The sequence below is a fragment of the Myodes glareolus genome, chromosome 12, assembly GCF_982192425.1.
Source record: "Myodes glareolus chromosome 12, mMyoGla1.1, whole genome shotgun sequence".
NCBI lineage: Eukaryota > Metazoa > Chordata > Mammalia > Rodentia > Cricetidae > Myodes > Myodes glareolus.
Window position 1 is genome coordinate 65,969,600 of NC_142037.1, and position 13,016 is coordinate 65,982,615.

Consider the following 13,016-nt stretch of genomic DNA (forward strand, 5'->3'; position numbering starts at 1 on the left):
CACATAAGGCATTCCATGCAAAAACTTGTTAAAAGATACCTTATGTACAGGTGTGAGGATGTAAATAAATTTTCAGGACAGTTTTAAAGCACAAATTTAATAGTGTATGGATCATTTTTGATAAAATAATCACCTTTAAGTTAATTTATAAGAAAGCATACACATGAACCACACATTGAGGTATCATGTTAAAATGAACTTTCTCCCTTTGTTAGGAACACCATAGTAACTTTGAGGCTGATGACATGACTCATGGACAGCAATGGTGTTGGATTACAAGAGAATGAATTTGAGGGCTGGAGAGATGGCTCAGTGGATAAGAGCACTGGCTGCTCTTCCAGAGGTCCTGAGTTCAATTTCCAGCAACCACATGGTGGTTCACAACCATCTATAATGAGATCTGGCGCGCTCTTCTGGCTTGCAGGCATACACGGAGGCAAAATGTTCTATACATAATAAATAAAAAAAAATCTTTAAAAAAAGAGAGACTGTATTTGATTCTCATTGTTATAAAAGAAGAAAACAAAAGCAAAAGAGAGGGAGAGAAGGATGGAAGAAAAGAAAGACTATCTCTTATACTGAATATAAACACACACACATACATCATGTGTGATAAAATTAGTCATGAAGTAAACCAATACTTAGGACAAAGTACATTAAGAATAGTTTGTTCAGCTAAACTATAAAATAGTCTATATGTTTCTGGTACCAGGAAACGACAACAGAACAGTATGGACTGAATTGTTTCTCATCTGATTTTTCCCCTAGGTCAGGTGAGCAGAAGAACAAGAGTACAATTACAAAGTTAAACAGACTTAAGAAAAGAAAGCTTTGAACTTAGCTGCTGCTAAGGAACCTTTCCAGTTCTATTTAAAGAAAAAAAAAACTTAAATACATGCCTGTTTCTAGAGCTTGCTCTCAATGGGGTACATCTATAGCTCTTGATTTGCAACAGATTGTCCCTTCCTGTTAGGCTCATCAAATTGGGAGGTCAACAGCTCAGTGCTCCTCTTCAATCTGTCACTGTTCCATGCTCCACACAAGCATATCCATGCTCCTGCTTTTGTACACTAACAAGCCACAACACACTGACTCACTGAGTGCTTACCATGGACATCTTATTGAGTCACCAATTACCAATTCTGTGAGCTGGTTTACAAGTCCCACAGAGCTTTCCTGGTCTACCCCAAACCTATTTTTATCCGTAAGCCATGATAAATGGCTTTTTTATTTTTTTAGAAATACAATTTTAGAAAAAGCAAGGGATCTCAGGAATGTATGTATATGTATAATAACCACAACACTTGTATGTAATGGATCTAAATTGAATTCAGTGCTTACCTTTGGCAGCTTGATAGGGGGTTCTTTGGATTCCTCTTCCTCATCACTGTCTGATTCTCCACTCTGTACAGAGTTCTTGGATGCAGCTGCCAATGATGTTTCCTTTTTCTGCCATTCCAAAACGCAATGCCGTACATTACAGTAAATATTGAAGGCAGAGGGATTGCTATGAAGTTTGATATCTGGTATAATTACTGTATTCTCCAAGTTTTCAGACTGAAATATAAAAGAGAACATTTCTGCTCTACATTTTTTTCAGTTATCATTTCATTGTAAATAAAAAATATAGACAGATTAAACTGACTTTCATATCCTGCATAAGTAAAACAAATTTTCTTAAATAAACATAAAGTATCAAAATATGTAGTCTGAAAAAGGCTTCCCTCTTCTATAAAGAATTGGAATGACAGGTGGTGCACACCTTCAATCCCAGCACTCGGGAGGCAGAGGCAGGTGGATCTCTGTGAGTTTGAGGCCAGCCTGGTATACAAGAGCTAGTTCCAGGACAGGCTCCAAGACTATAGAGAAACCCTGTCTTCAAAAAACCAAAGGACAAACAAACAAAGAATTGGGAAAGGGCAAAAGATAATATCTCTTTAAATATGAAATATGTTAAAGTTAAATTAGCATGTAAGTTGGGAACATCATTTTCAAAACATTAAAATATCAAACAATTATATTAACAATATATTGAAAGTAATTCATGACTGGTATTTAACCCAGAAACAATGTTGATGCAATAGAAATGCAGTATAGTTCTCCCAAAAGAACAAAATGGAATAAACTAGTAAGCTTAAGATACAATAAATAAAATGATAAAAACATTTGGCAAAAGCTCAATACCTATATACAATTTTTTTTAAAGGCACAGCAAGCTACTAATGGAAAAGGTATTTTCTCAACTAGACAAAGGGTAACTATGACATACTCTAACAGATAGGGAAACAGACTGATTGCCTTGCTCCCAAGACTGTAAACACGGCAAACACTCTCGGGAATTCAAGTCAGTGTTGTTATTTCCTAATGCAATAACCTGACAAAAATGGCTAAGAAGAAAAGCATTTTTTAGCAATGTCTTTATTTCCTGAGCCATGTAGACAATTTTCAAAAAAACATCTACTAGAAATAATAGGCAGGTGTAACAAAATAAAAGTATACAAGGTATAAAATAAGCAACATCCATATACAAAGAATGAACAAAAGTACTGTTGGGGGCTGGTGAGTGAGTTGGCTCAGTGATTAAGAGCACTTCCTGCTTTTGTAGAGGACCTGGGTTTGATTTCCAGCACCCACATACATACCTGCAGGCAAACACTAATCCACACAAAATAATAAAATAAACAAATCTAAACAAAATTAATGCTATTTTTAAAAGAATAAACCTGAAGTTTCTGATGAGAAAAACATCTTTATTTACAAAAGACTAGTAAGTATCAGAATGTATATAGTATTCTCAAAACTCAACAGTAAAACAAAGGAGAGTTCAATAAGTAAATAGTGAAGGGAGATGAATAGATATAACAATGAAGACACAGAAGAAGTTTATAAATAAATAAACATAGCGTCAATGTCATTAGACCTTAGGCAAGAAGTAAATGAAAATGAGATATAGTACAAGCTATCAGAATCTCTAAAATTGAGCCAGCTAGCAGGTAAGAGTCCCACTGGCTGGCTGCTCCACCACTGTTTCCAACCCTTGGACAATGTAAACTACAAGACTCACTCTGTTGCCCAAATGCACTGAATCCTTCACCCTCTCCATGGCCAAACATCCCCCGCAAGAGCAGCAGTCCCTAAAGACACAAACACCACCTGTACCAATTAGAAAAAGAGATGGGTAGACCACAGTGTAAAAAATATATTCAACAACATCAAGATCAATACGGCAACCACCAGAACCTAGTGGTTCAGCAGCAGTAAGACCTGAACATCCCAACGCAAATGAAGCAGAAGAAAACGACTTCTAACATAGCTTTATAAAGATGATAGAGGTCTTTAAAGAGAAAATGAGGAATTCCTTTAAAGAAACCGAGAAAAAGACAAATAAAAAATTGGAAGAAATCAATAAGTCCCTTAAAGAAAGTCAAGAAAAAAAAACACAATCAAACAGGTGAAGGAAACAGTTCAAAATCTGAAAATTGAATTAGATGTAATAAAGAAATCAAAAACCAAGGAAATTCTGGAAATGGAAAATCTGAGTAAGCAAACAGGAACTACAGATGCAAGCATAACAACAGAGGTAAGAGAATCTCACATGTTGAAGATATGATAGAGGAAATAGATTCATCAATCAAAAAAATGGTAAATTCAACAAATTATTAACACAAAACATCTAAGAAATCTGGGACACCATGAAAAGACCAAACCTAAGAATAATATGTCTAGAAGAATAACTCCAACTCAAAGGCACAGAAAATATATTCAACAAAATCATAGAAGAAAACTTTCCCAACCTATAGAAGGATATGCCTATGAAGACACAAGAAGGTTACAGAATCAAATAAACTGTACAAAAAAAAGTTCTGTTGGAGGAGGGTCCGCTTGATCGGCCCAGCCGCCCGGTAACCTTAGCCCAGAAATAACCACACAGAAACTGTATTAATTGAATCACTGCTTGGCCCATTAGCTCAAGCTCCTTTTGGCTAACTCTTATATTAATTTAACCCATTTCTATTAATCTATATATTGCCACATGGCAGTGGCTTACCAGCAAAGATTCGGCATTCTGACTCTATCGGCTCCATGATGTGTCTCACTCTGCCTTCTTTATCCCAGCATACAGCCTAGCTTGCCCCACCCCTGCCACTTAGTTCTGTTCCTCCCTGCCATAGGCTCAAAGCAGTTCTTTATTAATCAATGAAAGCAACACATAGACTGAAGGACTTCCTACACCGAAGTCCCCTTACCACATAATAATCAAAACACTAAACATACAGAATAAAGAAAGAATAGTAAGAGCTGCGAAGAAAAAAAGACCAAGTAACATATTAAGGCAGACCTATTAGGATTACATCCAACCTCTCAATGGAGACTATGAAAGCCAGAAGACAGACACTGTACAGACACTACTATACCCAGTAAAACTTTCTTTTTTTTTATTTGTATTGAGCTCTTCATTTTTCTGTGCTCACCTCCCTGCCTCTCCCCTCCTTGCGTCAACCCTTCCCCAAGGCCCCATGTTCTCAATTTACTCAAGAGATCTTGTCTTTTTCTACTTCCTATGTAGATTAGATCTATGTAAGTCTCTTTTAATATCTTCGTTGTTGTCTAAGTTCTTTGGGGTTGTAATTTGTAGACTGGTTTTCTTTGTGTTTAAAAACCACCTATGAGAAAAAAAAAACCACCTATGAGTGAGTACATGTGATAATTGTCTTTCTGTGTCTGGGTTACCTCACTCAAAATAATGTTTTCTAGCTCCATCCATTTGCCTGCAAAATTAAAGATGTTGGGTTTTTTTTTTCTGCGTGTAGTACTGCATTGTGTAAATGTTCCACATTTTCCTTATCCATTCTTCAGTCGAGGGGCATTTGGGTTGTTTCCAAGTTCTGGCTATGACAAACAGTTCTGCTATGAACATAGTTGAGCACAATCGTCCTTGTGGCACGATTGAGCATCCTTTGGATATATACCCAAAAGTGGCATTACTGTGTCTTGAGGAAGGTTGTTTCCTAATTTTCTGAGAAATTGCCACACTGACATCCAAAGGGGTTGTACCAACTTCACTCCCCCAGCAATGCAGGAGTGTTCACTTTACCCCACAACCTCTCCAGCATAAGTTGTCATCAGTGTTTTGATTTTGGTCATTCTTACAGGTGTAAGATGGCATCTCAGAGTTGTTTTGATTTGCATTTCTCTCATGACTAAGGATGCTGAACATTTCCTTAAGTGTCTTTCAGCCCTTTGAGATTCCTCTGTTGAGAGTTCTCTGTTTAGGTCTGTACTCCATTTTTTTATTTGTTTTTTTGATGACCAATATCTTTTTTTTTTCAAAGTTTATTAAATTATGAAAGTTTCCATTTCTGCCCCTCCTCCCAACACCCTCTCACTCCCTCCCTCCTCCTCCTCCTCCCTCTCCATCCCTAAGAGCAGTCAGGGCTTCCAGCCCTGTGGGAAGTTCAAGTTCCTCCCCCCCTCCCTCCAGGTGATGACCAATATCTTGAGCTCTTTGTATAATTTGGAGATTAGACCTCTGTCTGATGTGGAGTTAGTGAAGATTTTTTCCCATTCTGTAGGCTGTCGTTTTGGCTTGTTGACCATGTCCTTTGCTTTACAGAAGCTTTTCTGTAAAAACCTGAAAAGCTTTTCTGTAAAAACCAGGGATAAATCTGGTGCCAGAGAAATCTCCAGGAACCCACAAGGATGACCCCAAGTAAGACTCCTAGCAGTGGTGGAGAGGATCCCTGGACTGGTCATCTATTGTAAGCAGATTGGTGACTTCCCTAATTGTCATCAGAGATACTCTACCTAGTCACTGATGGAAACAGAGGCAGAGATCCACAGACAAGCACTGTCTTGAGGAAAAAAGGGAGAGGGATTATACCAGTCATGGGGTCATGATGGGGGAACCCACAGAGACAGATGACCTGAGCTCTCAGGACCTCATGGACCAATAATCAGGGAGCCTGAATGGGACTGACCTCGGCCCTCTGCATGTGTGTGACAATCACGTAGCTTGGTTTTCTTTCTTTCTTTCTTTCTTCCTTCCTTCCTTTCTTTCTTTTTTTTTTTTTTTTTTTTTTGGTCAGTTTGGAGACTTTCATTTGTTTTATTTTTTTCTTTAAAAAAAATAACAAACTATCTCTTTTCATTTAAAAAGATAGTAGAAGTAGCTTGGTTTCTTAGCAAGGCTTCTAACAGTGAGAGCAGGACCTCTCCCTGGTGCTTAGCCAACTTTTGGTAAACTGTTCCCCATGCTGGATTACCAAGCCCCACCTTGATATAAAGGGAGGAGCTCAGCCCTGCTTCAACTTGATGTGCCAAGCTTTGTGCAAGACCATAGGAATGGAGACAGAGGAGGAATGGATAAGGAGGGTGGTAGATAGGAAAGGGGAGGTGGCTGAAGGAGAGGAGGGGAGAAACTGATTGATGTATAAAATAAATGAAAAAAACAAATGTTATTTAAATAAAAATAAAAGAATCTCTAAAATGACCAATAGCGTCAACCTTGAAAAATGGGAAAAGGCACATGCAATTACAATGCTAGTTGGTAAATAATAATGATATGGCCACTCTGGGAAAGAAAGCATCTCTTACAAAACTAAACATGTACCGACAACATAATCCAGTCATTTCATTTGTCAGCAAAACAAGAATAAGAACAAACAAAAAACTTATGTTCACAAAGAAACCAGCAAGTTAATTTTCATAGATTTATTCAAAATTAGCTCCAAACTAAAAATAACTCAGATGTTTTTTCCTGTGTAAATTGCTAAACTGTAGTACAGTCATAATGGAATATAACTAATCAGCAATAGAAAAGAAATGAAGTATTAATATGTGTGACAAGTAGGATGAACTTTAAAGAAATTACATCAAGTTTTTTAAAAACCCAATTCTGTAAGTTTATATACTAGCACATTTAAGTAATATTCTTGAAATAGTTAAGACTTTGCAACGAAGAACAGATCCGTAGCTGTCAGAAGCCAGGAAGATGGTGACATGTACAGCTATAAGGAATAGCAAAAGGATGGAACTGTTTTGTATCCTAGTCATGGTAACATGACTGAAGAATCATATATTATTAAAATGACAAATCTCACCAAGCCTATAGACTCAATGTAACACCAATGAAATTATTAAGGTTTTTAATAAAAGAAAATAGCAAGTATCACAGTAATAGTTACACAGAAATATAAAGAACAGAAAGCAGCTGTTTTAGCCAAACTAACACATAACCAACTTATGAATGGAAGGGGTTTACTTTGATTCACAGTTGTGAAGTTCTGTTCTATGAGCATTTACTCCCCTTGCTTTTGGGCCAATGGCAAGGCTGTGTACCATGGTAGTGCATGACAGCATCACCCATGATTGGGAAGCCAAAAAGATAAAGATAATGGAGTCATCATTATCTGAATGGGCAGATCACCAAGGGTCTGAGGACCTCTCAGAAATATTCACTTCTCAAAAGTTCTACCACTGTCTAAGAGTGTCAACCTGGGGACCAAATTCTCTTTGAGGTTGGGGGTGTGGTATTTAACATCTGGAAATAGCTACAGAAATTTTAGAAAAAAGACAAAATCTTAGAAAACATACTACTTGATTTAAGACTTAGAAAATAAAGCTAGAGTATGGTATTGACAGAAAGTCACACATGTAGATCAACTAAACAAAACACATTCCAAAATTATACCCAAAATAAATATGGTTAACTGGCTCTTTTACAAGATAACTAAATGGGAAAACTAAAAAAATAAAACCATTTTAACAAGCGAAGCCAGATCAATTAGATAATAATGAGAAAAAATAAAGGTTAACGCTTAAAATAAAAATTAGTAGAAACAGACAATATGCCTAAAGGTATCAGATAAAACTGTAAATCTTTGGATAAACTCTAAAAAATATAATTGTAGACCAACACTTTTAGGGAACAACACATATGAACCATATAAGGGATATACTAATCTACTGGATTAATAAAATACTAGTTCTTCTAAAGCTTCATTAAAAGAAAAGCAAGTACAGTCTCATCTTCAGGTATAAGAAAACAGATAAGCTAACTCACCTCTCCCTCCACCCCTCCAAACCCAACTCCCCAGTCTTGCCCCCAGCACTACAACAGAATACCAGGTACAATCTTCCTTTCCCTAGCCCACATCTCCTGTGGATCCCACAGTCTATCACCTTTTAACCTCCCTACTCCCACTTAGTTATCCCAACCCCCTTCTAACCAACAGGCCACACCTGTCAGAAAACAAGGCAGGCTGTCAAAAGACCTCTTTCTCTCCATTCCCTCAGATCCAATCTCATTCCCATAGTAGGAAACCCACTACCAACTCCCTTTCCTCTCCCCAGGGGATCACAGAGACTTTCCCCCCAATCTCCCTTAATCCCAATTCATCCTAGCCTCCAAAACCAGCAGGCATTCCATGTCAACACAATAGCAGAGCAGGCCAGCAGCACAGTCAATAGTGAAGAAACACAAACTAAGGAACAAAACACACTGTAAGACCCAGTCTTAACAAGCTCAATAGAGGCCTGCCTGAGTCTGAGTAGTTTTCCTTAAGGCAATACCTGGTTGCAAGAAAGACCAGGAACTGAGACTACAAAGGCACCACCCAGGAACAGACCTAAGGAAATTCCTAACATTCCAACCATTACAGATAGGATCACCTGCCAGCACACACCCATTGCTTTTCACCAGGACACCCCACCCTGCTAATGTAACTATTCTGGGTTTTGCCTTTAAATAATGCCCTCCTCTTGCTGCTGCACTGATGAGGCTCCTGCCAGCTTGTAATGTGCACCCAATAAACCTTGCTTTTGCATTCTAGTAAGTCAATCTCTCTAGTAGTCTTTTGGGGTCCCCACAGACTGGGCATAACACACACCCAAAAAAGCCAAACTCAAAAATCAGCACCTTGACCTATTATCATCCCCAAACCAGATGTCTGCATAAAAAGACAACCAGTAACAGAAAGAGCTAGAGTCTAGCTATTCTACCACAGCAGGTCGTAATATTCCAACACAGGAGAAGCACAAGAAAAAGACCTTAAACCCAACTACATGAGGATAATAGAGGTCCTTAAAGAGAAAATTAACAAATCCCTTAAAGAAATCCAAGAGAATAAAAATAAAAAGTTAGACAAAATTGATAAATCCTTTAAAGAAAGTCAAGGAAACACAAACAGTTGAAATAGACAAAACTGTTCAAGACCTAAAAATGGAAATAGAAGCAATAAAGAAAATACAAACTGAGAGAGCTCTGGAAATAAAAAAATTTTAAAATTTAACAGGAACTACAGAAGCAAGCTTCACCTACAGAACACGAGAGGTGGGAGAAGATAGACTCTCAAGCATTGAAGTTACTGTTATGATACAGCGTGAGTTGGGATCTTGGCAGGTCCCAGGGTGGGTTAAGACAGCCAGCAGGTGACAGAATATACCATGCTAACAGAGTTTGGGTATAGAGTTTATTGAGAAGAGGGTATTGAAAGGAGGTTAGGGGGAGGGACAGAAGAGAGACAGAAAGAGAGGGGGAATGAATGGTAGAAAAGGACAGAGTAGGCTGAGCTTGTCTCTTAAAGGGACAGGGTACTGTCTATTATGTAGGCAGGTATAACAAAGGGTGCAGTGCCAGAGTGTGCCTAGATATTAACAGTCACAATAGAAGAAAAAGATATGTTGGCCAAAGAAAATGTTAAATTTAAAGAAAATTCCTGACACAAAACATCCAGAAAATCTGAGATACTATGAAAACGCCAAACCTAAGAATGACAGGAATAGAAGAAGGAGAAGAATCCAGTTCAATGGTCCAGAAAATATTTTCAAAAAAATCACAGAAGAAAATGTTCTTAACCTATAGAACCTTTAGCGGTGAAAGAAGCTTTCAGAACACCAAATCGATTGAACAAGGAAAGAAAAGTCCCCTCGCCACATAATAATCAGGACACTAAACATACAGAACAAAGTAAGAATATTAAAAGTTGGAGGGGAAAAAAAACAAGTAACATATAAAGGCAGACCTATAGGAATTATACCTGACTTCTCAATGGAGACTTTAAAAGCCAGAAGGGCCTAGACAGATGTACTGCAGACAGTAAGAGACTGTAGATGCCAGCCCAGACTACTACACCCAGCAAATCTTTCAGTTGTCATAGATGGAAAAAAATACAAATATTTCATGACAAAGTCAAATTCAAATAGTATCTGTCTATAAATCCAGTCCTACAGACAGTGCTAGAAAAAAACTAAGGAGGCTAACCACATCCACGAAAATGCATGAATATGTAGTCTCACAGCCACAGCAGCAATATCCAAAAAAAGAGAAACACCACACACACACACACACACACACACACACACACACACACACGCTACCACCACTATCACCAATAACATATTAACAGGAATCAATAATCATTGGTCATTGACATTAATCAATATACGCAATCTTAATTCCCCAATAAAATAACACAAACTAACAGAATGGATGGGAAAACAGAACCCATCCTTCTAATGCATACAAGTAACATACTTCAACAGTATAGATAGTATCTCAGAATAAAGGGTTAAAATAAGATATTCCAAGCAAATGAGCATAAAAAGCAAGCCGGTGCAGCAATTTTATTATCTTACGAAATAGACTTCTGATGTAGGATTCCTCTCTGTATGCTGTGAATATATTTTATTACCATTGGTTAATGAATAAAGCTGTTTCAGATAATGGATTGGTAAAGTCAGGGAAAAAAAAACTGAACAGAGATAGAGAGAGATACTAGGCAGAGTCAAGGAAACACCATGTAGCTGCTGAAGGAACCTTTAAAGGTAAGTAAGCCACGGTCTTGTGGCAATACACAGACTAATAGAAAGGGGTTAATTCAAGATCTAAGAGTTAGTTAATAATAAGCCTGAGCTAATAGGCCAAACAATATTGTAATTAATATAGCTTCTATGTGATTATTCGGCTCTGGGCAGCCAGCAAAGCAAGTGCAGACTTCTCTGCCTACAGACTTCAAACCAAAACTAATTAGAAGAGATAGGGAAAGACACTACATACTCATCATCATCATCATCAACAACAACAAAATCCACCAAGACAGCATTTCAATTCTTAACATCTACAACTCAAACACAAGGTCCCCCAAGTTTGTAAAAGAAACACTACTACAGCTTGAATCACATACTGACCATCACACAATGATAGTGGGACCACTTCAATACCTCACTCTCCCCAATAGACAAGGTCATCTGGACATCTAAATAAAGAAATGCTGGAGCTAAAAGACATTACAAAACAAATGAACCTATTCATTTGTAATTTGTAATTGTAATTTGTAATTTGTAATTGTTCAGATGTAATGAACATCTGGAAAAGATGTTTCCAGAACACTTCGCCCAATACAAAAGAATGGACTTTCTTCTCTGTACCTCATAGAACTTTCTTCAAAACTGACCACATACTTGGACATAATGCAAGTCTCAAAAGAGAAAAGAAAACTGAAGTAACACCCTGCATCCTATCAGATACCACAGATAAGTAAATATCAACAAAAGAAACCACAGTAGGCTTACAAATTCATGAAAACTGAAAAACTCTCTACTGAATGAAAAAGCAAATTTCCTGAAACTGGAGTTATGAATGGTTGCTAGCTACCACATAAGTACTGGCACCTAAAACCCTTGAACTCAGAGATCCACCTGCCTCTGCCTCCCAAGCAATGATGGGATAAAAGGCTTTTGGTGTGGTAAGGTGCTTCTGTCTATGTGTTGCTTTCATTGTTTAATGAATAAAGAACTACTTTGAGCCTACAGCAGGGAAAAGAACTAGGTGGGGAAAGGTAGACTGCTGGGAGGAAGGCGGAATCAGAGAGATGCCATGGAGCCGCCGGAAACAGATGCTGGGAATTTTACCCTGTAAGCCAGAGCCACGTGGCAATATATATATTAATAGAAATGGGTTAAATTAATATAAGAGTTAGTCAATAAGAAGCTAGAGCTAATGGGCCAAGCAGTATTTTAATTAATACAGTATCTGTGTGATTATTTTGTTCTGGGCGGCCAGGACAAACAAGCAGTTCCTTGCAACAGGCTTTCAACACCACCACCACCCAACCAGTTTGTGCTGTTTTAAGCAACAAATGTAATGCTTTAGTATCTATAGGGAATCAATAAATTAGATTAACAAGAAAAGATGTTATTTAACCAACTAAGTTACATAAATAATATAGCTGATGGGAGGAAAGAGTACAAGGAAATCAGCAACACCATAGAGCTATAAAGTTGTAGGACTAAGTGGTAGATTTTTAAAAACTAAAGAAGGTAGATGGAAATTACTCTGGAAAATCAGAGGGCATGAAGACAGAATCTTACTGTTTTCTATACTCATCAGAGGTAGGTACTCCTATAGTCATCTTTGTGTACCAGTCACCTAAAATGATGGCTGCAATTCATATTTGAGGAATGACCAACTTGTTAATATTACTGCTATCACAAAGACCTCCTGAAAATAGAAATGCCAAATTGAAAAGAGAAAATTTGAATCACTAGTGGCACAAAACTAACTAAAGCCTAAAAGAAAGAGAAAAAAAAAGATCTTGACTTCCTAAATCTTCATGGATATCATATACCACCTCAGCAGTCGGTGTTTTATACATTTGAAAGTTTTTCTACCTCCTTTTTCTATTCCAAAAGTGAAATGGCAGGTGATAACACTGAAAACCTATTTCTTGCTGGGTGGTGTTGGTGCAGGATTTTAATCCCAGCACTTGGGAAACGAGGCAGGAGGATCTCTCTGAGTTCAAGGTCAGTCTGGTCTACAGAGTGGGTTCCAGGACAGCCAAAGTTACACAGAGAAAGTCTATCTTAAAAATAAAAAAAAAAAGAAAGAAACCTATTATTTATCTACCCATCCAACAATATCTTCCTCAGAGGAACTCTCACCTTGTCCACATGGAGCACCCACTCACAGCTGAACTACAAACAAAATAATTTTAATTATTAAACATATTCAGTTTAAA

General features: G+C 37.6%; 1 protein-coding gene across 15 annotated transcripts in view; it reads right to left on the reverse strand.

Annotated features, from left to right (window-relative positions):
* Positions 1-13,016, reverse strand: part of Mycbp2 (MYC binding protein 2) — a 226,498-nt gene that overhangs the window by 183,773 nt on the left and 29,709 nt on the right. For 12 of the 15 annotated variants that reach the window (XM_087912283.1, XM_087912287.1, XM_087912286.1 and 9 more), the window contains exons 3-4: positions 12,940-12,972; positions 1,342-1,557 (exon numbers count right to left, since the gene is read on the reverse strand). In XM_087912283.1, coding sequence (XP_087768409.1) covers positions 1,342-1,557; positions 12,940-12,972 — 249 coding nt within the window. The remainder of the gene's footprint in view (positions 1-1,341; positions 1,558-12,939; positions 12,973-13,016) is intronic. The other 3 variants (XM_087912290.1, XM_087912289.1, XM_087912288.1) reach the window with 1 other exon arrangement.